Here is a 26,256-nt window from a genome sequence, read left to right on the forward strand (position 1 = left end):
GGCAGCTCACGTCCCCAGCTCTGAAGGGCTGAGGACAGCCAGCTGTGGCCCGCTAGGGCAGGAGCGGCCACACGGCAGGTTGGCCCTTCTCCTGGGGTCCTGGCCAAGATCAGGCCGTTGTCACGTGAAGGAGCCTCGGCTGTCACCTACCCAGCTGGCGGAGTGCAGGTGGCTGGTTAAGTTGCCTGGGAAACCTGTTAAAATACAGGTTCTGGGCCAACGCCTGCACCTCGGCACCAGCTGAGGGCACAGAGCTGCCAGCCGAGCGCACCGGGGCACGAGGATGGCAGGAGGTCCCAGCAGGTGCTCGGCGAGCAGCGGCCTGTCCTGACCGGGGACGTGGGAAAATCCGCGGATGCGTGCGGACCGGAGCGCGGGGTGAACAGCCCTGCGACTGTCGCTGAGGCAAAATAACAGATGTGGACTTTGGCTGCAGCAGGGCGGGGACACCGTGCCATCGGGCCAGCGTTGCTCAGGCCCCGGATCGGTCCTGTGGCTGCTGTGACCAATGACCACAAATCAGGGGCGCAAACGGCAGAGCTCTGTTCTCTAACAGTTCTCGGGGCCTGACGTCCGGAACCGGGGTCGATTCCCTCTGAGGTGCGCGGGCGAAGCTTTTCCACGCTGCTTCCCGGAGCCTGGCAGCTGCCGGTGCCCCCTGGCCTGTGGCTGCATCGCCTCAGTGTCCGCCTCCCGTGGGCCGAGTCCAGACCGCCCGCTCCTTCCTCGGGAGTAGGGTGGGCCCTAAGCCGCTGGACTCGGCACCGCCCTGCTCCAGATGCCGAATCTTAACCTGACCACATCTGCAAAGACCCGATTTCCAAATAAGGTCACATTCACAGTTTCTGGGCATTCAGGCTCCAACATACGTTTTTGTGGATCACAGTTCAACCTATAATAGGCCAGGTCTGCCGAGGGGTCTCCCCAAAGCCCGGTCCTGAAGGGAGATGTGGATGGATGAGCGAGGGCCGCAGGGGAGGGGCCTGCATGGGGAGAGGGCGGTTTCATTTTCTGACAGTGGAGCAGGCTGTTTTGAAAAGTAGTGAGTTCCCCAGGCCTAGAAGTATTCAAGCAGGGATTGCGTGGAGATTGTTCAAAATGCCGTAGAAGGGACCGCTGAGGTTCCTGCAATACCAGGCACCTGTGGTTTTATGAGAACTTGAGTTTCAAAGTGTAACGTTACTGGGAATATGCCTACGACAGGGACCCTCCACCCGATGGGCTCTTCCCTGTCTTTAGGGTGGGGGTCAGGCTGGGCTTGATCCTGTGCCCTTTCTCCCCTTGGCGGCTGGTGCTGACTGGAGCTCGCTCGATGGTGGTTGTTTCTCTAGGATGTGAAAGCAGGTCTCCTCCGGCCAGGGCCCGGGTCCGGGTCTCGCCTTGACCCTGCTCTGTGGTGGGCACCGAGGGACATTCCTGCAGCCTGCCCTCTGGTCTGGCCCAGCTCCTGGGAACTGGATTTCCCCAAATGCCCCTGCCCAGCCCGGAGCCTCTTTTACAATTGGAGGGACAGCTGAGTGACCCCTTAATCCCTGGAGGTCACAGGTCAGGTTCAAGCCCACTCCCACAGCCCCTCCTGCCACTGTGCAGCCAGCGACCCCGGCCTGCTGGCCTGTGGATTGAGGACCCGGCAGCTGTCAGGGGAGGAAATGACACTTGAGCCGATAATTCCTCTCCTGGAGGAGCTCGGGGAGAAGCAGCTGAGGGGACCTGCTGGCCTCCTGCTGCCATGTCCCTGCCCCTCAGGACGGGTAAGTCACTGCTTGAGTATTTCCCGCTGGGAGCGGAGGGCAAGCACACAGGCGACAGGGAGGAGCTGAGCCGGGCCGGCGCCCAGTAGCAGTAGCCGTCACCTCCTGGGGCCTGGCACTGCGGGCGCGAGCACCGCGTTTCACAAGCAAAGGGGACCCAGAGATGTCCAGGAACTTGCCTGGACCCCACCCCCTGTAATTTAGTTAAACCAGGTGCTTGTCCAGGTCTGTGTGACTCCAGAGGCCCAGGCTTCCCTGTTCCACCAGGCCCAGCAAAGGATCGATGGTCTCCATGAGCCCAATTATCTGCGTGTCTGTGCTGCTTGGCTCATTATAGTTGCTCAGTAAAAATGCTGAATGAGCCATGGCCGGCGTGGTTCAGTGGTTAGAGTCGTGGGTTCGATTCCCAGTCAAGGGTGCATACCTAGGTTGCTGGTTCCCCACCCCGGTTGGTGCATATTTAGGAGGCAACCGACTGATGTGTGTGTCTCTCTCTCCCTCTCCCCTCCCTTCCACTCTCTCTAAAATCAATGGAAAAAAATATCTTTGGGTGAAGATTTTTAAAAAATTGTTGAATGGGTGTGTGCCCCCCCCCCATTGACAGGAATGACTGAGAGCCAATGGCTTTGGCCCAAATGCCTGTCTCCATCCCCTGGCCCAGCATCTCCCTTTGGGGTGCATGACCTTGAAAACAGTGACCCTCTCTGTCCTGCCTTGGCCGGCGTCTCCGAGCGGCGTCAGGACAGCAGCTGGGGATTACCAGCGCCCTGTTGCTGGTGGGCCGTGCGCCAGGTCCCCAGCGCAGATGTGTGGGTGATTGTCAGCCACATGTGTGAGAAGAGCTGCCCGAGGGGGACTTGTGCAAACGTGCCCCCGCCCTCCCCTGGCCTCCACCACCAGCCCCGAGGGTGGTGGCCAAGGCTCTGCTCTGGAACGTCGGTCCAGGGGGTGGGGGGAGTCCTGTCTGTGTCCTGGCTGCTGTGGCTGTTGGTTTGTGTCACATGGCTGTGTGCAAAGAGCCTGAATGTGGCTCATGGGTGGTGCTTGCATCTTATGCTCCTTCTCCCTGGCACCCGTGTCCCACACACTGTGACCGCCACATCTGAAACGCCTACACTGAAGGACTTAAGTGGGACCCGTGCAAAACCATCGTGGGGTTTGGAAGCACTCTGGCGTCTTCCTCCCGTGGCAGGTCCTGGGTTTCCATCCTCAGAAGAAAACCAGTCTGAATTTTCGAGTAGCTCGGGGCACTGTCCTGCCTGCCGAGAGGGCATGCCTGGGCCTGGGACACACAGTGCCACACAACAAGGACCCCTGCCCTGGGTGGCCGAGCCCAGACTGGCCACTAGGTCCATCTGGGGAGCTGGACCTTGGTTCATTCTCGGCCCACGCGGCGTCTCTGAGCAGCGAGGGTGCTGGCACCCGGCGCTCCCGGTGCGGCCTTGTCTGGCTCGGTGGCCTTCAGAACCTCGCAGGGGCTGAGAGCCACGGCCCTTGCTGCCCTGGGGCCTTTTAGATCCACGTGGATGGACGTGGGCAGGTTGAGTTCCCATCCCAGCAACTTCCCTGACCCCCGGGGGCCTCTGTGCGCCTGTGCTTCCCGTGGAGAAACGGGGGCCCTGGAGAGGCCACGTGGGGTTCTTGAGGACTGAAGGAGGCAATGACACAGGCGATGCGGGAGTAGAGGGCCGGCTCCAGGAAAGCGCCTGTTTCTCCCTTTTCCTCTTATTTCTCCCCCCCCCGCCCCCTGCACTACCCCTCGGGCTGTGCTTGGTGCCCTCAATGGCCTGTCCCCTCCATTCATTCCTCCCTCTCTCTGGTTCTCTAAGTGGGGACTCGGGCCCAGAGTGGGGGCTGCCCTGCCGGGTGGGCTGGGGCCAACCTCAGGAGACACGACTCCGGGAAGAGGCTTGAGGACCATGGGGCGCGCCCGCATGAGGACAGGCCACTGGTGGGACAGGGGACGGCGCCATGGGAGAGGAAGCTATTGAGACGTTTGCCGATGGCTTTATGATGTAGGATGTTTGCGGGGTCACCAGGGCAGAGCTGAGGTTGTTGGCCGTCCGTCCAGAAGTGTCAGCTGGGTGGCTGCTGGACCAGGCTGCTGGGCGGAGGGGAGGGGCTGACTGTCACTCAGCATCTGTCATATGCCAGGCACTGCGCCCAGACGGGCAGGGTGGAGCGCTGGCACCTGCACGGACCCACAGCTGCTGTAGAATCTCCCGGCTCCCGGTGGGGAGAGGTGGGCAGGATGGAGTCGTGGGGACTTGGGCTCGATCAGCATCCTTCCTGCAGTCCTGAGAAAGGAGAGGGGAGGTGCGGCCACACGCGCCGGGCTGGGATTCCGGCGCAGGCTCTATCTGGGGGTCTGCTCCTGCTCCAACAGCCACAGTGGCTCCCTAGTTCCTCTCTCCTCCCTACACTTTCTGTGAAAACACAGAGCAAAGTTGGGACCATTTTACAATGCCCACCGACACACCTAGCATTTAGGTTCTCCCATTAACACGGAATCAGCCCGGCTTTACCACCTGTCCGCCTCGCCGTCCCTCCCGCCAGCCACCTTGTTTTAATTTTCGGTGCATTTCAAAGTAAGCTGTGATCTTTCTTATCACCCGTGGAGTCTTTACCGTAGAATGTACTCCAGCCTCACTTTCCAAACCTGCCACTCCTTACGCAGCTGTTCTGAGCAGCAGAGGGTACTCTGGACACCTCACTCTCCCGGGGAAGGATACGTGCTGGTGATCTGAGAGTTTCAACCCGTGGCTGCACGTCCCTTCCAGCTCTGTGTTCAGTGATGTCGTGTTGACAGCCTGTTGGTCGTCAGCGATTGTGAGTGTGTTTACACCAGGGCAATGGGCAAACATTGAGCTTCTTCCCTGTCCACTGGAGCAGGTGGTTAAATATTTACCAGGACGCCGCTGTTTCAGCCTCACCTTTCATCCTTTCTTAACGGGAATCTTCCTGGAAGGTCTGAGTGCTGATCTCTGTTTTAATAGGGGGTTCCTACCGAACAAGGCTCACCCTCCGTCTAAAGATCTTGCTTTGTCTCCAGTCACCGTGCCGCCGGCTCAGATCTAAAGATGTGGGGATGAATGGGGAGATTCAGAGGCCTGCAGGACAACCAACGGTCGCAGTCCCATTGTGTTCTGGACAGCTGAGGCTCAGCTGGCCAATGGCACGAGAGGGTGGGCACTGGGAAGGGGACACACTTCTGCAGGAAGGGGACATGTGTTCTGACAGTTTAGGTCCCCAGTTGGACAGCCCTGTACTTTTTTCCTAGATAAATGCTCTGGATTATTCGCAGTCGAGTGGAAACCTCGCAATTGCTGGACAGACCATATGTACCACGCGGGCTCCTCTCCAGCAGCAGGGGACGGCCACGGGCCTCCCCAGATGTGCCGAGGGTGGTGATTCACTGGCTCAGAATGTCCGTGTTGACCTACTTGAAAACGATGCCGTGGCACCGCAGGCTGCACTTGGACTTGTGTGCGGGTCTGTTTCCCTCTTGGGTGGCAGCTCCAGCTCACCAGGCGGATCCCCTGTCCCGTCCTGCCTCTAGGCCCTGTGGCTCCAGAGGTGTCCTCTCATGGGCAGAACTGGCAGGCCCAGGGCCAGGTCTGTGGTCTTGTGGACGGGACAAGCCACGGAGACCTAGACTGAGACCAGTGCTGACGTGGCCCTGTCTGGAATGGCCCCACCCTGTTCCGAAGGTGAGAGATTTCTCTCTGCTGGAGAGCAGCTGTGTGAGAAGGTGGCCCACGTGGCCACCAGGACTGCTGGGGATGCTCAGCGCTTCCTTCGTTTTCCAGGTGGGCGCCCCCAAGCCGTCTCTGACTCAGCGGCCCCGCCCATATAGGTGCAGTTGGTCCCAGACATGGGAAGGGTGGTCATTGGCCCCAGAGGCCGTGGGCTGTTGTGTTCCTTCTCTCTGGCCGGTTTCCACATTGGCTCAGGAGCCTTGCAGGAGTCTCCTGGGAGATTGCCTGTCTCCAGTGGGTAAGGCATGGCTGCCCAGGTCCCCAGGAACCAAAGAGACACACGGGGACCTTCCCCTGGCTTAAGGGGCACCCTGATCTATACAGTCCGTAGGAAGCTGTGTGGGCCCCTAGGCCCCTGGGCTGGGCAGCCTTTGTCCTTTGTCCTGGTCCCTCTCACACAGAGCAGCCGGCGCAGGCAAACTCCTGGCAAGGGCTGCTTGCTGGGCCGAGTCAGGGCAAGTGACTCATGCTGAGGCGGGAGGGTGAGGACAGGCCCCGTGCGTTAATAGCAAAGCCATTACATCCCCAGGCCACTTCACACGGGGGACAAGGGGGACAAACGGTGCATTGAGACTGATTCGCTGCCGCTGGCTGCAGCAGCGCTCGGGTGGGGAGAGTCCATACCCCGGAAAGCAGCGGCAGATCGTCGGGGGGGCCCCGCGCACCCGCTCTTCCTGCCTCCCTCCCACGCACAGCATTCTGTTCCCAAGGCTTCGGGCCAAGACCCAGGGGCAGCGTCCCAGGTACCGGCCACCCTCTTCCTTGGGGGTCGCAGCTTCCCTGCTGGGCCTCGGCAGCCTGGCTCAAGGATGGTGGGGTCGCCTAGGCTCCTCCCCCTCCCTCTGACCCTGGATTTACCCTCTGGGGGACGTCCTGGAGCACCCAGGGGTTCTGGGGTCACTGGCTGAGGAAGGAACAGAGCCCAGGCTGCCTGGACACCTGCTACCTCCCTGATCTCATGCTTCTGGAACAGCCTCTGGCCTTTCAGGCTGGTTTCCAGCACATGTCCTCATAGTGACCATATGGTTGAGAATCAGTTCTCTTCCAGGGCCCACTGCGGTTCCCCGGGCAGGTTTCTGTCGTTGCTGGGGAAGCGTGGGAGATGCTGTTCCCCTAACACTCCCCGGGGGCCAGTGTCTCTGTCGTCGTCTCAGAATGGAGGGGGCAGATGCTCCAAATTCCAGGTCCCAAGGAAAAGCTGTCGGCAACCCACACCTCTGAGTCTCCTTTCCACCCTTCCAGTCGGAGAAGAGCAGAGTGGATGCCCTCTTCTGTGGGCAAAAGCTACGGGCAGGCCGACCGTAATTCATCCGCCCCCCCTCTCCATCTCTATCTCTATTTATACGGCCCAAACTGGCCAAAGATAGAGGAAGCAGCAATGATAGGCACTGAGCTCCCTGTCACTGAAGGTATTCAAGGGTAGGGCTGATAAGCACTTAAGGGATTGGCATGGAGGTGGCTTTCAGCAGGGCTGTGGGTGCAGGATACGCCTGGAAGCCCTTCTGGAAGGTTGAGGAAGAGGGAGGAGGGCCCCTGCTTCCTCCGAATTTTAGCCCTCTCTCCTCCCACTCGCTGGGTGTTGCCAGGGTGGTGGGCAGGGGCATCGTTAGGTCACATGGCCACAGTCCAAGGGGGCAGGCGGGTGGGCAGCTCCCCAGAGAGGACGTCACCTTGGTCACTGCGGTGACTTTAAAAATAAGTGTGGCCTCAGAGGGCCTGCTGGCCTTTCTTCTCTGCTCTAGGCCGTTGTTCCTGCTGACGTGGAACTGGGGCAGGCCAGTGACTCAGCCCTGTCCCCGCACTGCAGCGGTGGCCAGCAGCCTGCTGGGGAACAGTGGCAGGGGCGCAGGGACACTGAGGGACAGCCTGTCCTCCCAGGTAGAGGCTTAGCCAAGCCTCCTGGCAGCCCCTGGTGAGGAGTCTGCAGGCTGGCACAGCCGCCTGCTGCTTTGAGGCTGGGTTGGCACCAGGGGGGCTGCTCCTTAGAGGCCCCTTGCGTGACTTCGCAGAGCCCCTGGAAGGACCCGTGGGAGTCTCTGTCAGCAGGGCTATATGGGGGTGCTGAGCGTCCCCCTACCCATCTTGGTACATCCAGCCTCAGGTGGTTGCTGGGACGTTGGGGACTTTAGCCGGTTCCAAAGCCTGGTTTTGGGGGTTGGAGGAGGAACACAGGGTCGTGGGACTATGTAAAGCTGGAATAATTAGGAATAAAATATGAATCATCGAGAGAAGCGTATCTGGGTGATAACTCACCAAGCCTGTGGGGGCCCAGACTGCTGAATTTGCTGATCAGAAGCCCACTGGACTTGCCAGTAATCAGATGACGCCGCCTGAGCCACATGCCAGGGCTTTCAGAGCCTCGCCGAGCTCTGGGCAGAGGGGGGCAGGGGCAGGGGCAGGGGCAGAGGAAGGCTGGTCAGCGAGGGCTTTGCAGGGACTTGGGAGGGAGGAGGGCCCTGGGGCAAGAGCCAGTGTTCAGCGTGGGGGCCTTTTGTGAGCTGGTGGTTAAACAGCGATCGTTAACATTTTAATGACATGCTCTGCAAAAGGTGTAATTTACATTTTATAAAATACATAAAATTTAAAATATATATATATTATTATTTTAAATTAAGTCATAGACTTACCACATGTTTTCACTTTTGGGTAAATACTCAAAAGAATGAGAAGCGGAGATTCGAGGAGACCTGCGCCCGCGGTCACAGCGGCGCTGTTCGGTTGGGAGGAAACCCCACCACCTGCCGCGACACAGGTGAACCTTGAGGACATCGAGCTCCGTGGAATCAGCAAGATACAAAGGACCCATATTATCTGATTCCACTTACAGGAGGTCCCCAGAGTAGTGAAACCCACAGGGAGAGGAAGTAGAAGGGACGTTGCTGGGGGGCTAAGGGGCGGGGCGGGGGGGAGGGGAGCGAGTGTTTAATGTGGACGGAGTTTCAGTTTGGGAAAATGAAATAGTTCTGGAGATGGAGGGTGACAATGGCTGCACAACAGCATAAATGTACCTAATGCCACTTGACTGTACGCTTAAAAAAATGGTTAAAATGGTAATTTTAAATTTTTACCACCGTAAAGAAATGCATTGCTTTATTAGAAAAAAATTAAATTACATATTAGACTTACATAAATTCAATAACTTACAAGTACTTACATTAGGAACAAAGGTGATAGATACACCACACTTGAGCTCCCTCGGTATTTTACCCCATCTGACGGTCATCTCTGCCCGAGCCCCTTCCCGCTGGGGCCATACAGTGGCGGCCCCCGCACAGCTCTCCCAGATTCAGGAGCGTCACACCGGTGGCTGGACATCGGCGAGGGGCTTCACATCGCAGAAAAGGCAGGCGCTGCAAACCGGGTGGTGTCGGTTTATAACCCTAGAGCGCCGGTGGGAGCGTGTCAGGCAGCTGACCACTGGGGGGGCTTGGTCTGCAGAGGGACATGCGGGGGGCAGAATCAGACTGCTCCCTACACACGCTGGAGGTGGGAACTTACCGGCGGGTGAGGGAGGCAGGACTCGGGGTGACACCTGGGTGTTTGGCTGGAGCGCCCGGGAGGATGGCAGTGCCGTGTATGGAGATGGAGGGCCGAGGGAGCTCGGGGTTGGGGGAGGTCCTACTGTGCGCCAGGCCCAGACAAGCTGAGACCATATGGCCCCTGCCCCGGAGTAGCCCTGGTCTGTGACAAAACAAATGAGCCACTTAGTGGGGTGTCCTGTCCAAAAGCCCAGAGTGGCTGGGCAAACAGCCACCGGTCCTCCCTCTGCCCCCCAAGCCCCCGGAGCTGGGGTCACGGATACTGGTGTGCGCTGTTTCCGCCCACCGTTTCCTTCCTCCCTCCCTCCCTCCGTTTCCCATGCATTTCGAGCTTCACTCCACCCAGCTTGACCTGTGGGCTTCTCATCAGACCAGTCCTTCCCATTCCCAGGGAGGCTCGAACCCGACTCCATACTGTACCTTTACCCCCCGTCCCCGGCCAGCAGCTTTCCCCCCGTTCCCCCAGGACTGCCTGCTGCTGTGGGACAGCCTGTTTCCTGGGACAGGCTCTGTGGCTTACTGGACATCTTTGGGGGATGCCGCTCCGACCTAAACAAATGGCTCAGCTGGGACCTTGACATATGTATTAGTGTCCTGGGGCTGCTGTGACAAAAGGACTGCAAACCAGGGGGGCTGAACACAACAGAAACGGACTCCCCCAGCTCTGGAGGCGGGAAGCCCCAAATCAGGGTATCAGCAGGGCTGCTCCTCCGAAGGCTCCAGGGGAGCGTCCCTCCTGCCTCTTCCAGCTTCTGGGTGGCAAGTGTGCTTCGCCTTGTGGCCGCATCACTCCAGTCCCTGCTTCTGGCTTCACGTGGCCTCTTCTCTGCATCTGCGTGTGTCCTTCTCGGCCCCATAAAGATGCTCATGGCTGGGTTAGGGCCCATCTTCACCCAAGATGATCTTCGCTGGACAGCCTTGTCTTAATTACATCTCCAAAGATCCTTACAGCAAATCAGGTCGCATTCTGAGGTTTTGCGTTGGGGGCGTGGGGAGTGGGCTGCACCATTCACCTCACAGCAAGTCTCGTGCTGGACCTGTGGGGTAGGAGGCCCCTCTAATCACACCTCCCCGTGGGGCCAGGCCTACAAATGGCCTTGCCTTCTCCGTGACCTCAGGAGAGTGTGCCATTCCAGAAGGCAGAGGCCTTACCTTTGTGTTTTTCTTGCCAGATTTAAGTGCATTTTCCTCTCTTGCTGCTGCTGCTGCTGCTGCTCATTTTATCTGCCCAGGGCCCCTGCCAGGATCATTCATTCAGCCCCCTGGCCCCAACTGCTCATGCCCCAGGAAAGGGGGGTGGAGGGGCTTATTAGGGTCCTGGAGCCCCAGATTGGGCACAGCCATCAGAAGTGATTAAAGGCCGGGGGGATGATTAAAGGACCGGGGATGGATGATTGAAGCCGAGAAAGAGAAGGCCAAGGAGCGACTGGATTGTCTTCCAGTTTGGAGAAGGTAATTATTACTTGAAGGGTGGTGCCCAGCTGTTTCCCATCTCCTCTGAGGACAGGAAAAAAAAGAGGAAATAAATGATGTACAATTAGAGCGGTTGGTTAGATACAAGGGCGAACTTCCTGAAGGCTGGGAGTGTGGCTAAGTGCTGGGTTGGGTTTCCCGGGGGAGCGCAGGAATCTCCTCACCTGGAGGTGTCCAGGATTAAAGTGCAGTCAGGGGACAGACTGGATGGGCTCCGGAGCAGTCGTGCCAACATGGGTCGCTTCCTGGCCTTGTAGGTTATAAGTCGACTCTTCCTGCCATTGTCCTTCGGGCTCCCATGGGGGAGCCTTTTGGTGAGGCGTGCACCCTGGCCGGGCTCCCCAAGGAGAAACGCCCAAGTATATTTAGCTCTGCTGTGAACGGCAGGGAGTAATGCACAATAAGCGGGCCCTATGCTAATCTGGCAGAGCCCATGCCAGCTCTGTGAGGACAATCGCAAGGGTGTGTCTACACTCTCCAGGTGTTTTTTTTATGAAAACACTGAAGAACCATGCATGGCCCAGGCTGGGGCTCGGGGCACCCCGCGTCTTCCCAGGCGGCCCGTGCTGTTAGGCCGTTTCTTAGAGGCAGGGGGCCACCAAACTCCCAGATACGGGTGGACAGGTATCCCAGACGGCTGGACGGGTGAGCGGGCCCAGGTGCTGGTGTGCAGACAAGAAACGCCCGGGCTGGGGTGGAATACATCAGGGGGCTATCAATGACAGTGGCGACTCCAGTTCTGAAACCTGGGCTTCCAGGCGGACGGGGGTGTGTGCGCATCTGAAATGTCTGTGGTTTTGCAGCTCTATGTTCACAAACTCACTTGGTTGAAAATAGTTCAAAATATCCCAAGCATGAGGGAGGGAGTGTCTGCTTTCCTTAAAAAGCAAGGGCTCAGTCTTATCTGTTGAAGGAAGCCCACCAAACCTAGTGCATTCTCAGCTAGAGGCCTGGAATAACCGGCATGGCCGTCAGGCCCTGCATCCCCTGCACGGCAGAATTGGGGGGGGGGGGACAGGGACCGACCTGAGAACTAGGAGGAGCTATGGGGCACTCAGGTGGCACCTGAGAGCAGCTATCACAGTTGCCCACCAGAAGGGGGGGTCTTACTTCATGCTGTGAGTTTTCCCACTGCCCCCTGACTTTGGGCAGAGGCGGAGGGTCTAAGGTAGGGAGGGGAACAGGAATGGGCAGGGGTGTCTAATAGGTGAGCCAAGGGGGGGGCAGGTGGGTGGATGGTGGAGGAGACCCGCGTCCCGCAAGCCCCCACCCCATTATCAGCGGCCGTTCTTGGGGACTTGATCCTATTGCTTCTCAAGTTCCAACTCATCCTTTAGGCCCCAGCCCCTAGGACCTGCCTGCCTGGTAGGTAACAGGGTTTAATCCGTGTTTGCCAGAGGGGTTGAAGGGCTGGAGAAGTGTGGAAGTTATGCCCCAAGGCGCATGGCCCAGACTGGGAGCCGGAGCCCACGGGCAGCCTCCTTTCTCTCCACCTTTAACTCCTAGTGTAATAACTAGGGCAAGACCAGGTCCATGCTCTGTATTCGAGAAGTCCCTTATTGGGGGGAGGGGGGACATGGGGGGCGGATATGTCCCCCAGCTGTCCTGACAGCGCGCTCCATCCCTGCCCCAGGCCCCCGCTGGGCCAGCGCCTCCGGTCACCCGTCCCAGAGCGCGCAGGAGCGACCCCCTAGGAGGAAGGGTGGGGGTAGGGAATAGCTGGAGGGGGTCCCCCTCCGGGCCACGTGACTCTTTCCTGCCTTTGCCCCTCGGCTCCCCGCCAACAGGCCAGGATCCCGCCGGCAGCCAGCTGGAGCGTTTAACCCTTGCAGGCGCTGGGCGCGCGAAGGCGGCCGCGGCCAACTGTGTTTGCTCGCGTCAATAAAACCTCCGGCCCCAGGAACCCTGCGCCCCAGGGAGGGGGAATAATCTCCCCCGCCCTCCCCGGCACCGCCCCCGCGCCCGCCGTCCACATCCGCCCACATCTGGCCGCCGCGGGCGCGGGGGGCGGGGAGGAGGGGCCGGCCCGGTGCAGCGCAGTCCCCTGGGCGTGGGCCCGCCGGGAGCAGGGGGGCACTCGAGTCCAGCGCCCTGGACGCGGCCGGTCCCGCGGCGGCCGCTCGCGCCCCAGCCCCCTCGGGTCCCAGCCTTGACGGGCGGGCGGAGCAGCCAGTGCGAGCCGGGGAGGCCGGGCCACGGTGCGGGAACCTGATCCGCCCAGGAGGCGGGGGCAGGGCGGGGCGGGGGCGCCAGGAGCGGGAGGCCGGCGCCCGCCCGCCTCCCCCATTCATTCAGCCGAGCCCGGGGGCCGAGGGGCTCCGCGGCCAGCTCTGCACGGCGGGAGCGGGAGCGGGAGCGGGAGCGGGAGCGCGGGCGCGGCGCCCCAGCCAGCGCGCAGGGACCGGCCCGGCCGGGGCGCTTCCTCCTCGCCGCCCTCCGCGCTCGGCGCTGCCCGCGAGCCACCATGTCCGACCCCGCGGTCAACGCGCAGCTGGACGGGATCATCTCGGACTTCGAAGGTGGGTGGGTGCCGGGCGGGCAGCGGGAGCGCTCGGAGGCCCCCCCGCGCCCGGGCTCGACGAGTGCGCGGCGGGGGAAGGCGGGACCCCCGAGAGGGCGCCCCCCTGCTGCGCGCCCCCGCCCCGCCCCGCGTCGCCTACGTGGAGGACCCAGTGCGCGGACAGCTGCCGCCGGGCTTCCTTCCTTTTATTGTTGTTTGTGTGCCGAGCTCGGCAGGCTCCCGGAGGGCCCGCGGGGCTTCACGCGCGGCCGGCGCGCCGCTGCGCTCTCGGCTGTCGCCCGGTCCCTCCCTGCGGCGCTCGCTCTGTCCCCTCCCTCGGGCGCTCCGGCTGGGCCTTCGAAGTCCCCTCGGCCCAGCGCCCTGCAGGGGAGCCGGGGGAGTTGGGGACCCGCCCCCTCGCCCCGCGGGGGGGGGGGGCAGACCCCTCCCCCATACCAGTTTTGGCCCGGGCTGAGCGAATCCGGGCCGGGGAAGGCGGCCGAGTGGACACGGCGAGGTCTTGGGGGGCGCCCCATCGTCCCCCATCCAGGCCTGCGGGCATCCTCAGCAGTCTCGCAGAGTCCGTGTGGGGAAGGGTGGGGGTCTGCGTGCGGGATGGGAGTGCATTTTGGCTCCTCCCCCCTTTGGGGTTTACGAAGTGTGGAGAGACTTGGGGGGGGGTTCTCCCTGGAAGCGCGTCCGGCATCCTGGCTTTGGGCCTGTGTGTGTGTCTGTGTGTGTGTGTGTGTGTGTGTCTGTGTCTGTGTGTGTGCGTGTGTGTGTGTGTCTGTGTGTGTGTCTGTGTGTCTGTGTGTGTGTGTCTGTCTGCGTGCGCGCGCGCTTTCGTGCGTCCTCGTGACTGCCCGCCCGTGGCTCTGCGTCCTGCGTCCTGGGGAGTAAATAAAGTGGTCGGAAGGGAACTCACACAATAGTCCCCAGCGCTTGGGGCCGGATTTCTGAGGGGCGGGCCTGCCTGTGCTGGGACCCGGAGCCCCCGCCCCTCGGAGGGCTCCCCGGCAGCCTCGGGCAGAGCCCTCTGGTGGGCTGGTGTGGGGGAGGCTGGGCTGGAAGGAACTGCAGCCGTCCAGGGGCCGGGCCCCGCCGGGAGGTCCTCCACCCTTCACGGGCAGAACCGGGGCTGGGCTGGGGCTGTGCAGAGCCCAGCTGCTCACATGGCCCGCCTGGGTTCGGCCCCATTCGCGGGGGCCACGTCTGGGAACCAGAGCCCGTTTGGACCCAAGCAGAGCCCAGCCGTGGTGATTCTGGGCTGGGCCTGCACTGGCCGGATCAGGGGGGTAAAGAGACTGGAGGGTTGTGGTCCTGTGGCCGGCACACCCTGTCCGGAGGGATGAGTGTGCCGTGGGCTGGCTGAGCCGTGAGAACCCTCCGACTCCCAGCCCGAGTGCTGGGCACGGGAGCTCAGGGTCTGCAGAGCTGTGACCCTTGTGCCTGCCCTCGGACACCTTGGGGCGCATGCTCATCCGGGGGCTCCCCGCGTCTGCTTGACCTTCTGCCTGCCCCAGCTGGCCCTCCACAGCTGCTGCTCTACTGCCGCTCCTCGGGGGCCTTGTCCTCTCCCGAATGTCCGAGGGGGGCCCTGGCCCACCTGGAGAGGCTGCCCTCCTCAGGTCCGCGCAGCGCGCGCTCCCCTTGTGGCCAGCGGGGTAGGTCAGCTTGCAGTCCCCGATGCGAGGGCATTGCCCAGGAGGGGGGATCTGGGGAAGAATGGGCTTGATGGGGCCCCGAGGCAGCATGGGGAGCTGTAGCTGTGGGGGTCGCGGGGTCCTACAGCTGTTGCAGCTCATGCCTCTTAGGCTGTTAGTGCCCCTGCCTCGGTCCGTGCCCACCCGGCGTGCCCCATCTGAAGATGCTGGCAGCCTGTGCGGCTGCCTCTCCGGCGGCTTCTTGACCCTCTAATTTAGTCGGAGACAATGGCCTCTTTGAGACCATCCTAGGGCAACAGTTGGCAGCCCTGTGACTCCAGGGGGAGATTTCTCCCTGTTCGGGAGCGAGGCCTCAGACCCTCAGGTTCCCCGGGTGCATCCGTCTCTCCCTGCGCGCCCTGAAAAGTTCGAAGTGCTCTGAGGATGGGGGTCCGGTTTCCTGAGTGGAGGTGTGCCCGAGTGTAAGTGTGAGCATGCCAGCTTGGGGACCCGAGAGTCGTCCTCCCTGAGCGTTCCAGGAGCTGACAGCCTTGTATGGAAGGACCTGGGGAAGGAGAAGAGGGTGTGAGCCAGTGCAACAATGGGTGGCACAGGGCAGGGAGAGGTCACCGCTGCCAACCACAGAAGTCCTTACGGGGGAGGTGGACTTTGAGTGAAAGTCTGAATTTGATTGTGGGAGGCAGGAGGAGAGCATTCCGGTCAGGGGCAGCCAGGGCAAGCAGGGGAGGCCAGGATAAGCTGGTCTGTTGGGCGGCTGGGGCACGAGGAGGGGCCAGCTTGTGGCTGCGGAGGGCCAGGTGTACTGGCCTGGAGCCTGGACTGTCTTGGGGAGGCCGCTGGAGTGACCGAGATCAGAGGAGCGTGGGTCTATTTCTGGGGACCCGCGGGGGGCCGTGGCCGTGGTCACCCACGTGGTGTCGATTTCTGCAAGTAAGGTGGAAGGGCAGGGAGGAAGCTGCCAGCTCCCCTGCAGCTGCGTGACCGATAGTTTCCGAGGCCAGAGGACCTGTTCTCTCACGTCAATTGCTAAAGGATGGAGGCCCCAGGGGCCACCACCTAAGCAGGGGTAATTTTGGGTCCCATTGCCACCAGGGGTAATTTTTAATCCGAGCCAACTGGAATCTTGCCATGAAGTCAAAGGGTGTTTCAGGGACATTTGGAGGTAGTGGTGGCATCCAGGCCAGAGGAACATGCCCTGCAGAGCAGCAGGCAGCTACCCTGGGATGGGGTGTGGGGTGGGGTGGCAGGGGCAGACAGGAAGCTGCCCTGGTGTGTGTATGGAGTGGGTGCCCCAAGTTAAAATTCTGCTGGTTCCCCACGTGCTGGGCACATCTGCCCCCTGCCTTGCGGAGCAGCTGTCCACTTTCATCACCTTACTCCTGGTCTGTTCCCCACCCTTGAGAACCCGGACAGTGACCGCCCCTGAGGGTCAGATTAGTCATGTCTCCGAGGGGATTCAGCCGACTTTCTATTTGGAGGTGTCTGTCGGGCTCAGGTCCCCTCCGGGACTGAGAGGGTTGCCCTGCCCTGCATGAACACGACCCCCCTGCACCCACCTTGGCCTTCCCTTCACAGATCACCTCGGGACTCTGTGGAGACCCCCCCACGTAGAGGCAAGAGGAGTACTTTGTATTTTGCTGATGTGATTTTTGGTCTCATTTCCCGCGTTTCCTGACACGAACGCCCTAGAGTTGGCCTCAGCGCCGTCACAGCCCCCGTGACAGGGCGGCAGGAGGGGTGACCCCGCCCCTATCTCGCTCCGGGTCGGCAAGGCTCAGGCGTTGCATGGCTTGTTCTTGACGCAGGTCAAGTTCTTATCGCAGGGGCTGTTACAACTTGGGTCTTTGTGTGACAGAGCCGCCTGAGAGCCCGCTGCGGGCCCGCTGTCCCGGCTGTTGGCTGTAACCAGACTTGTAGGGGGAGAAAGAATCTGGAAAGTACTTGACGCGCGTGGAAAGCAGACCAGGCGCGCTGGCCCCAGCGCCGCGCTCTCGCCCGGAGGACGCTGGACCGTGTACATGTGGCTGCTCTTCTGGGAGCCCAGGTGCCTGCAGGACGCTGGCCACGCAGCTAAAAAGCTCTCCTATGGGCCCCACAGCCACCCAAGCATTGGCCTGGGGCTCTTGGTGTCCAGGACCTGGGACAGGGCACACCTACCGTCCTGGCTATGCGGGGAGGGCGGACACGCGTGCCCTGGGCAGCAGAAGCGCCTCTGTATTTGGCTTCACAGCTGGGCTGAGGGGCAGACTGAGGCCGGGAGGTGGGGCAAGCACGGGACCCCTGCTCTGTGGAGCAGAGTCAGGAAGGGCTCAGGAGGACGGGCCTCCGCTGCCCTTTGAAGCTGTGTGCATCAGGGTAAGTGTTTTGGCCCCTAAGCCTCAGTTTCCCCCTCCGTTGAGTGGGGTTTTAAACACCCCTGTTTAAGGGCTGCCCAGCACTGAGCCGGGTCCTGCTGGAGGGTATGTGCTGGGTGCTGCTGCTGGATGGGGCAGGTCTCGCAAGGGGCAGGTGGGTGTAGGCGCCTTAACATCAGGATCAGGGTGATGGGAGGTGTTCAGAGGTGCAGGCGGGGGCCTGTCTGATCCCCCCAGGGGAGGAGGGTGGATGGCGTGGTCAGCACTGCAGGTTGGAGCCCTGGAAGCCTGCCTGGGGGTCCGGCAAATACTTGGGCTCCTGTCACAGAGGAGACTGGGGTCTTGTGGCTGCAGGGTTCCTTCTCTGGGGGTTGATCCAGTCTTCTCTACCATCCCTTGCACTCTGGGGCATCACAAATGGGTGGACCACAGGCCTGCCTGCAGGGCCACGTGCGGACAGTGACATGGGCACATGCTGGACAACCTGACTGAAGATGGGTGGGGTCAGGCTGCCTGCCCCAGGCTCTGCTGGCCCCCAGCCTTCCTGAGAAGCGGTCACAGTGGGGAGCCGGTGCCTGGGACTTGTCCTCCTTGTCTAGCAGCGAGTCCCCATCGTGTGGGTGCTGAGCCTGGTTCCCAGCTGGGAAAGCAGCCCCATCTCTGGCCAGTGGGGAGAGCCACCTGTCTCTCGCTGGCCACGAGGGCCAGTTAGCTCTGCACCCCTTGCCCCTTGTGGGCATGAGGAGCCTGGGCACAGGGTGGGGGCCTCGGGGGCCTCTGTGCCTGGAAAAACAAACCCACCAGAGTTTGAGCTCCTGGGTCAGCAGCAGGCCCAGTGCTGGCATATGCTGGGCACTTGCTTGGGCCATATGTGTGGAGGAGGCTGTCCTGCTGGTCAGGAGCAGTGGCCCGTTGTGATGGGGCGTCATCAAGGGGAACATGAATGTGTGGGTGGCTTACTTGCCCTGCAGGAGCCAGGGACTTCTCCCGGGCACTGTGGCAGCCCTCATGTCCTGGTGTTGGCTGAGCAGAACAGGGTCCCTCCTGCTTTTTCTCCTTGCACCCCCGGAGGGCAGGGGAGGCCAGTCAGAGGCCAAGTCCCCGCCCTGGTTCACCGGCTGAGCCAGGGGATGGGCTGGCCTGCTGCTCCTCATCTGGGCGCAGACGGGCACGGGGCCCAGTGCGGAGCAGGGGTGGGGGCAGACTCAAGGGATCCATTTGGCCTCCAGACCCAGGAAGCAGCCCACCTTGCTGCCAGGCCAGACTGGGTGCTCCCTCTGGGCTTGGAGACCCTCAAGGGCAGGGCCATGTGTGCTCACTGTCCTGTGACCGGCCCGTGGGCTGCACGCCGCAGACCCTCAGAGACCTGGTGGTGGGTGTAGAAGGGTGGGGTGGGCTGGGGCTCTGGGCTACCAGGGGGCTTTTTTATTTTTTTGATTCATCCCAGAACCCAGCCAGGAAACGAGGTCCTATGCTTTGTCTTGACAAAGCCACTGAGGAAAATTGTCCGACCGTGGCTTTCTTTCCAAAGCCCTCTCGTTTTTTTCCCAAATTTGGAGGCTCTCTGAATTGCTTATGAGGCCTAACAGTCTGGAACTCTCTGGAACACGGTCCCAGAAGCCTGAGGATTTGTCATCTCTCAGCAGTCAGCCCCCAGACACCCCTGGCGCCGGGGCATTTTGGGGCTCAGGCTGTTTAATTTGGTCTGGACAGAGCCCGAGACTCCGTTCCGCCTGGACCAGCAGACCTTCTAGAAACTTCAAGTTTGTTGTTATTTTTTAAGTGCTGCCAGTGTCCAGAAGTTTAGGGGGAGGGGTGAGAGGAGGACCTTGATTCAGAGGAGGATATCCACAGCGAGCCCCACGCCCACCTCCGGGCTCTGTCCACAGCCAGGCCCACGAGGAGGGGAGCCTGGGGTCAGACTCTGACCTGCCTCCTTCCTCCTCATGTTTGTGTCCCCTCACCCTCTTTCATGCATCCTTGAGTCTCTACCAGCCCCTCCTGGGAGGCCGAGTCCCCTGCAGTCCCTGGGCTTCTCCCCCACTTCCCCTTGTCTCTGGGCCAGCTGGGGAAGCCGATGTCTGGCCCAATAGCAAAATCCAGAAAACCAAGGGCCCGGCCTTAAACTCACTGGTGTGCCCCTCCCTACACACACCTTAGAGCTTCCTGTGTTCCTGTCCCCAATGCCAGGAGCCCCTGCCTTCAAACACATGGAATAGCATCCCGGGCGCCAGGTGAGATGGGGGAGGGGAGGCAGGCCAGATGTCCCCCCAGCTCCCCTCATCCATTCCTCCTCTGGCTGAGCATCAGGGGGCCATCTGGTGGGGGTTCGACAGCACTTGTACCCTGGGTACAAATGGGGCAGGGGTGCCCCCAGGGCCTCAGGCCAGGTCTTGCAGGGGATGGGGTGGGGACAGAGAGTGGGTCTGCCTTGTGGCTCAGGTCTTATTTAGGCTGAGGGGGCATTCCTGGCGGCTGGTTTTCCCTCTCTCCGGCCCGGTTTCCTCGCTCTCCAAGGAGGGTTGGAACCCTGGGCTCTGGGCAGCTGGTGTCAGGTCTTCCCCCAGGATTCTTGTGTCTCTTTTCCACCCCCAGACCCATAGCCTTTCTCTGCCCTTTGAGGAGTGCTGGCTACAATGACCATCTTTGCTGCTGGGTTTCCCACTGTCCCCTCGGGCAGGGCCTGGGGGTCCGGGCACCTCCTGGTGGGAAGCCGCAGCTGAGGGTGCCCCTGGGAGTGAGGAAGGGAGGCCCCCGGGGCCACCGACAGGTCTCTCTGCCTGCAGGAGGTTCCCTGATGGACCGGCCTCACCTTTCTTTTTGGCGGGAAGAGAGAGGAGTCCCCAGCAGAGTGAGTCTGGCTTGGATCCAGGCCCCTGCCGCCACCCCTCCCTCAGCATGGACTGGGAGATGGGGGGGGGTTGTCGTGGGACCATCCGCGACACCAGCCTGGTGGACTTCCATGCTCTCCAGGCAGGGTCTCTTCTGGCCCCTCCCTGGAGGGGAGGCCGGCTCTGAGCAAGGCTAGTGGGCCCTCCCGGCCATGTGGGTGGGCAGTTTCCCCAACAGGCCAGGTCCCTGCACTGTGTCCCCTGCGGATCGATATTATCTCCAGTAAAAGCACGCAAGTTCTGGCTGCAGACCAAGCCAGCCTCCTGCTGTCCCTGCCTCCTGTCCCCATTAGAGTCGGGGGAAGGCATGCTCTGTGAAGTAGCTGGTTTGGGTTTTTCCTACAGTTCTCGTGCTGGGACCTGGCTGTCCTCTGGAGGGAGAGGCCGTCACTCACTCGTTTGTTTATTCAACAGCTGTCTGGGCGCCAGCTAAGGGCCAGCTCTGTTCTAGGTTCTGGGGGTCCAGGCATGAGCCCAGGAGAGGGGTTGGTTTAGCAGGACTTCCCGGAGGAAGGAGCACCTAAGCAGAGTCCTGGGCACGAGTTTAGCAGGCAGGCGGTGCTGGCTGACAGGTGCCCTGGGCACTGAGGTGGGAGGCGGGGGGAGAGGGCTGTGCTTGCAGGCATAGGTGAGGGGCCTCAAGAGGACCCAGGCTCCGTCTCGCCCCCTGGAAGGGACTTGGGTGGTGAATAACCCAGGAGGGAGAGGTGCCCGGTGTGTTAGCTCAGCGAGGGCGGAGCAGGCTTGGAGTGTCGTGCCTTAACCCCGGCCTCCATCAGCAAACCTCAGAAAGGGCTGCTTTGCTTTTTTGCTAAACTACAAAAGAAACCCTTGACTGGCCTGGGGCCCCTTGGGGGCGAGATGGGGAAGGTGATCATTCCTTTGCACCTTTGCAGGCCCCTTGCAGGGAAGAGGTGGGAGGCGGAGCTGTGTCCCCTCCCTCCTGGGTTGTTGCCCCCACCCAAGTCCTGGCTCCAGGAACCCCAGTTTGGGGCAGATGGAGGGATGGGGACTCTGGTGGGGGAGGGAGTCTCCCCCCTGCTCTGGCTGCAGCCCCAGTAAGGCTGGGCTGGGAGGGGGGCTCAAATATTTACATCTTTCCTAATATTTAAATGTTGAAGCCAGGCTCCTGCAAACAGCTGCCCTGGAGCCAGCTGTCGGGCTCTGGCCTCCTTTCCCCTCCATCCCACATTCTTTTTCTCTGACCCAAGTCCAGGCCCTTCCAGCTGTTCCCCCTTTGCTCACAGGCACTTCCCCTGACCAAGCTGGTTCTTATTATTTTTTATAACCATCTCCTTTATTGAGCACCTACTATGTGCCAGGCATTGGGCTGAGCACTTGGTCCTCCAGAACCCAGCGAGGTGGCCAGGCTGCTAGGCTCCCTCAGGTCACAGCTGGCCCGAGGCCACACTGGGAGGCAGGCTCATGCCCTCCTGACCTCATACCTGCATGTCCATCACTCCCTGCTGCTGAAACCTGCCCCTGGCCCTCCCTGTTGCCACCTGCCTGGCCGTGATGGAAGTCTCGGTCTACTTGGGGGGGGGTGGGGACAGCTGGAAGTCCAGAGCCTGGGGTCTGGTGGGGGCCGCCTCTGTCCCAGTCCCAGCCTTCATGCTCTCTAGTTCGATGACCACGTTTGCAAAACAGAAATAACAGAGCTCGGCTTGCAGGGTGGCGGGGCCTTCGGGGGGGCGGGGCAGGGTGTGCACAGGGCTCAGCTCAGGCCTGCTCTCTGCTTTTATTATTATTTTTTTATTTTTAAAAAACTTATCCTTATTGTTGAAAGTATTACAGATGTCCCCCGCTCTCTCTAGCTTTTAGGGGCCCAGGTGGGAGTTGGAGGCAGACGGGGCAGTGGTCTACCATGCTGGCTCCCTTCTGTTTCACCCTTGTCCACGCCGTGATGCTGGGTGAAGCCTCAGCCTCTCTGCCTTGGTTTCTTGTCTGTAAAATGGGGGTGAGAGTAACATCACTCCCTTCAGGTGGTCATGACAATTGAATGAGCTGATGTAATGAAAGTCTTTAGAACAGTGCCCAGCATGTGGTGAGCACTCGCTAACCGTCCACCTGGAAAGATTCAATGAAACTGACCCTTTTTAGATGGGTAGGACATGGTAGGCCCTGTGGCGAGGGGGATGGCCTTCGTCTGCCCGGGCTGCAATAACAGATGCCATATCCTAGACATTTACTTCTCAGTTTGGAGGCTGCATGTCCGAGATCGAGGTGTTGGTAGATTGGTGTTTGGTGGGGGCCCTCTTCCTGGTTCTTACACGGTGTCTCGCTGCGTCCTCACAGGGCAGGAGGGGGTCTCTTTCATCAGGGCACTAATCCATTCATGGGGGCCCCACCCTCATGTCCTCCTCACCTCCCACAGGTTCACCTCCTAACACCATCACACTGGGGTTAGGGTTCAGCATAGGAATTTGTGGGTACACAGACAGTCCATCTGTAGCAGGGACAGACATGAATGAGCCTCGCCCCTGCCCTCAGGAGGCGACAGTCCTTGGTGGGGAATGTGACCACTGCCCTAGGGAGCAGCGGGGAGACGCCAGTGGAGGCGGAAGGCAGGTGGGAGGCTGGCTGTGCTCCTGGATGGCCACACTGTGCCCCTGTCCTGCCCTGTTTCCTGGGGCAGGCGAGTTCACCCTTATTTACCGTGGAGGCCCTGGACTCTAAGGTAAACACAGTGTGGGCCCTGGGCAGGTTTGGGGGCATTGCGACTGACACGCCCCCCGGTCACATGGGCCTCCACCCCCAGCATTGTCCAGTGTGTCCTCGGGTGTGTGACTGACCTGGGAGCTGAGCGCTGGTGGCTGAGGCTGGGCCGCGACCTTGGGTGACTGCAGAACACGAGGGCCGGTGGGGCTGCTGAGCGGGCGGCTCCAAGGCTGCAGGTCAGTGCTGGGGTTTTCTTCTTACTGGATTCCCAGGAGGGGTGGGCTGGGGACAAGGCGCTGAGGCCATGGGAGGCTGAGCTTCTCACTGCTGCCCCTCAGACCCACCGTGGGGTGCCAGGCCCACCCAGGCCTCCTGAACCAGACCCTCTGAGAGGCGGGGACCAGCGGTCCACTTTCTTCCAAGCTCCAGAAATGATTCTGATCAACAGTCTGAGTTGAGAATGACCTGGAACCGAACTTTGGAACCACAGGGAATTCAGGGAGGGTGCAGGGTGCACAGAGGTTTGAGCAGCTAGCGCTAGGGAGGGACGCTCACAGCGGTGTGGCTGCCGGAGCCTATATTTAAAAATTTGGGTACATACTCAGTAGACTGATTGGAAGGACATTTGTCAAAATACTGTCCTTGGTGTGGGGTCCTGGGTTAGAGGTGTTTTTCCCGTAGCTGTCTCTGTGTTTTGCAGATTTTCTTCATTGCACATACGTTGCTTTTAAAGTCAGGAAAAGAGCAACAGATAATTATTTTTAAAAGTTCGTTGTCAAAAAGAAAGGACGCACCCAACCCAGTCTCCCACCCGGATTTGAGACCCCTGGTCTGCGGCTTTCCCAGCTCCCGGTTGGGGTGCCGAGTGAAGAGCAGGCTGCTGTCCTCTGCATCTGCAGGCCCTGCCGGCCGCTGCATTTCTGGCCACAGGAATGTGACCAGAGCTGAGGTCCCTGACCTTTGCCGGAGGGGAGGTGGGCTCGCCCACCCTGTGCAGCCCCCACCAGGCCCCTGCAGCTCTGCTGAGCATTGGAATTGCAGGACCTGGTTGGTTCTGGATCAATGAGAGAAACTTGGAGCTGGTAGCAGATCTCAAAATGGCCTTCATGGGGTCATCCTGTGTCCGAGCTGGGAGGGACCTTTCGGTTCAGCCCTTCCTGGACTTCTGCAGGAAACTGAGGCCATGGGGGTCATCTGCCTGGCTCGGGTGGGGCGGAGATGGCGCTTGTGACAACTCCGCGCCTCTCCCCAGTCGCCCCCGCAGCTCTGGGCTGTCTGAAGAGCTTCCCCAACCCTCCCACACCGAGCACTTGTACTGGGGACAACTTGGCGAAAATGCTCCATTTTTAGTTAAGAAAAGTGACTCCTGCCTGCAGCCTCGTTTCCTGCAGCTCTTTCTCCTGCCCCCAACTTTTGCCACAGAGGGGCTCGCAGGCTGGCTGGGTGGGTGGGGACCCTGGGCAGTTTCTGGGTAGGTGAGGGCTTGGTTCTCTCCCTGCCCTGTGGCCCTGCAGCTGGTGGCCGGGAAGGGCCTGGCTGCCTCGGGACAGCATGAGGGGGTGGAGGTGGAGGTTGGCCTTGGGGCCTGTGTGGCCAGCAGGCGGGTCAGAGGTTGCCAGCTGAGCTGGGCGCTGGGCAGCGGGGTGGGTGTGTCTCCCAGGAGCTCCAGTGCCAAGGGTTTGGAGCTCACTGTAAACTGCTTTCACTTCTGCTTCTCCCACGGGCCATGAGCAGAATTGGGGGTTGTCTCTTTATGGGGCACGATCCTGGACGGGGTAGTTTATCTGCCCACCTGCGGCCGAGCAGGCAGGCGGCCGAAGGGCCGCGCACTATGCAGTGTCCCCTTTAAGTCTGGTCACCCCCTTTGCAAACCCCTCGTGTCCTTAAGGACAGAGCAAGCAGGGCCAGCCCCTGAGGGTCAGCAGGCCTGAGCCCTGCAGTCCATCACGGAGCATGCAGGGCTCGGCGGTCACCGAGGCTCCGCCTTCCCATCCAGCCCAGCTTGGCCAGCTTTGGGTCCTGCTGTTGGGAACCTCGCCACCCCCCACTCCATTCCTCAGGAGGCCTGGGGTGCAGCCAGACTCCTGGGTGCTGCTTTGACCGGAGCCTGACCGAGGCCTGAACTCTGCTCCCTGGGGTCACCGTCCCCTGTAATTAGGCCACTGCTCATATTGGCTTGGGCTGCGCCCACCTGCTGTCCACCCCTGGGCCACACCACAGAGAGCCCCATCTGTCCCTCTGGTGTCCTTGGCAGACGGGGTGATTGATGGAGGTCCTCACCTGGGCCAATGGCCCCTGGCGTTAGGGTTTGTTTTTTTTACATTTTTACAGTGCTTTAACCATTTCCGCCCGTGGTCGGTGGGGTAAAGGAGGAGGGAGTGTCCACCACCCGTGTGCACGGTCGCTGGGCTGAGAACAGAGCCGCTGACCACTGGGGGGGCCTGGCTTGTGCGGTCCTGAGGGTCCAGGTCCCGGTCTGCGCCCAGCCTCTCGGGGACAGCACGGCCTGTCTGCAGGGTCTGCTCTGCGGGAGGGCCGTTGGATGGTTCCTGCCTCAAGGCCCAGGGGGCCAGGGCTCTCACAGGGCCTGTGATTGGGGAAGAGGCGTGTTTGGGGGAGCAGTGGACGGTGGGAGGGAGGAGGCAGGAAGGAGGCTCAGAAGATGAATGGGGGGCACCCTTTAGTGGGAGAAGGAGCTTTGTAACTTGAATCCCTGGGCCTGTGATTTTGTGTTGTGGAGCTGGGTCTGTGATTTTCTGTTTTGAAGTCAATCACCTCCCAGGGGCTGCCATTTATCAGGGAACCTTTGATCGACGGAGGTCTGCAAGGTCACCTGTCCCCTCCTCTTCTCCAGCCTGGCGGCACCCGGGCCTCCTCCGCCCCTGCTCAGGAAACCCTCCTCTTATCTAACCCGCATCTCTGCACTGCACCTTCTGCCCCAGCTCCCTCGTCCGGTTCTGTTGGTGGGGATGACACGACTGGTCCAAAACACATCCTAAATGCACTCATGTTCCTGTCGCTTTCATTTAGTCAAGAGAAAAGCAAGTCCAGCATCTTCGGGCAACTTTTAAAGTCTCCTGGATGACCCAGAGGTGCTGCCAGGACCCGGGCAGGGGCAGGTGGCTGGGACAAGCACCGAGTAGCTGCCCTCCGTGGGCGGCGGGGCTTTCCAAGAAGAGGCCCGGGCCCGGGGAGTGGCTTGTGTGCGCAGAAAGATGTCTTGGAGCAGGAGGCACCATGCCCCGTGATGCCTGCAGGAGTCTCACGTGTGAGCCAGCTCCCCGAACCCCAGAGCCATCACCCAAGACCCTTCTCTGGAGTGGGGGGGGGGGGCAAACACCAGGAATTAACTGGCTGTTGGTAGGGCGACCAGATAATTTATGGCCCCAATTGGGACACTCTTGAGAGTGAAAGAGGTGGCCTGAATAATGACAGTGGGACAGTAGGTGTGAGCTGGGCCATCCCACGTGGGCTGCATGCGTGGTCCCTTGTCCGGGCAGAGGAGGGGAAGCTCTGAGGCTGGTGCGGGGCCGGGGCAAACAGCAGGAGGGGACTGTGCTAGCTCTGAAGACCCTGGGCTGTGGGCTGAGGCCAGCAGGCAGGGACAGACAGGCTCCTTCCCTCCAGGCCACGCCCATTCCAGGACACCCGTGTCCCCAGCATCCATG

At 60.9% G+C, this 26,256-nt stretch overlaps 1 protein-coding gene and 2 long non-coding RNA genes across 3 annotated transcripts in view; 1 reads left to right on the forward strand and 2 right to left on the reverse strand.

Moving 5' to 3' along the window:
* Positions 1-8,582: 8,582 nt before the first annotated feature.
* LOC107532042 (uncharacterized) lies at positions 8,583-9,388 on the reverse strand. Its single transcript, XR_001602681.2, has 2 exons — positions 9,042-9,388; positions 8,583-8,734 (listed from the first exon to the last, which is right to left on the reverse strand). It is a non-coding gene; the product is annotated as an uncharacterized LOC107532042 (long non-coding RNA).
* Positions 9,389-10,261: 873 nt separating this feature from the next.
* Positions 10,262-13,689, reverse strand: LOC148091317 (uncharacterized). Its single transcript, XR_015715896.1, has 3 exons — positions 13,478-13,689; positions 10,686-10,895; positions 10,262-10,545 (listed from the first exon to the last, which is right to left on the reverse strand). It is a non-coding gene; the product is annotated as an uncharacterized LOC148091317 (long non-coding RNA).
* The window catches only part of SEPTIN9 (septin 9), a 73,274-nt gene continuing 59,927 nt past the window's right edge, over positions 12,910-26,256 (forward strand). The window contains exon 1 of the mRNA XM_087826376.1: positions 12,910-13,040. Coding sequence (XP_087682502.1) covers positions 12,986-13,040 — 55 coding nt within the window. The 5' untranslated portion in view covers positions 12,910-12,985. The remainder of the gene's footprint in view (positions 13,041-26,256) is intronic.

This window comes from Miniopterus natalensis, chromosome 17 (genome assembly GCF_054644295.1).
Source record: "Miniopterus natalensis isolate mMinNat1 chromosome 17, mMinNat1.hap1, whole genome shotgun sequence".
Lineage (NCBI taxonomy): Eukaryota > Metazoa > Chordata > Mammalia > Chiroptera > Miniopteridae > Miniopterus > Miniopterus natalensis.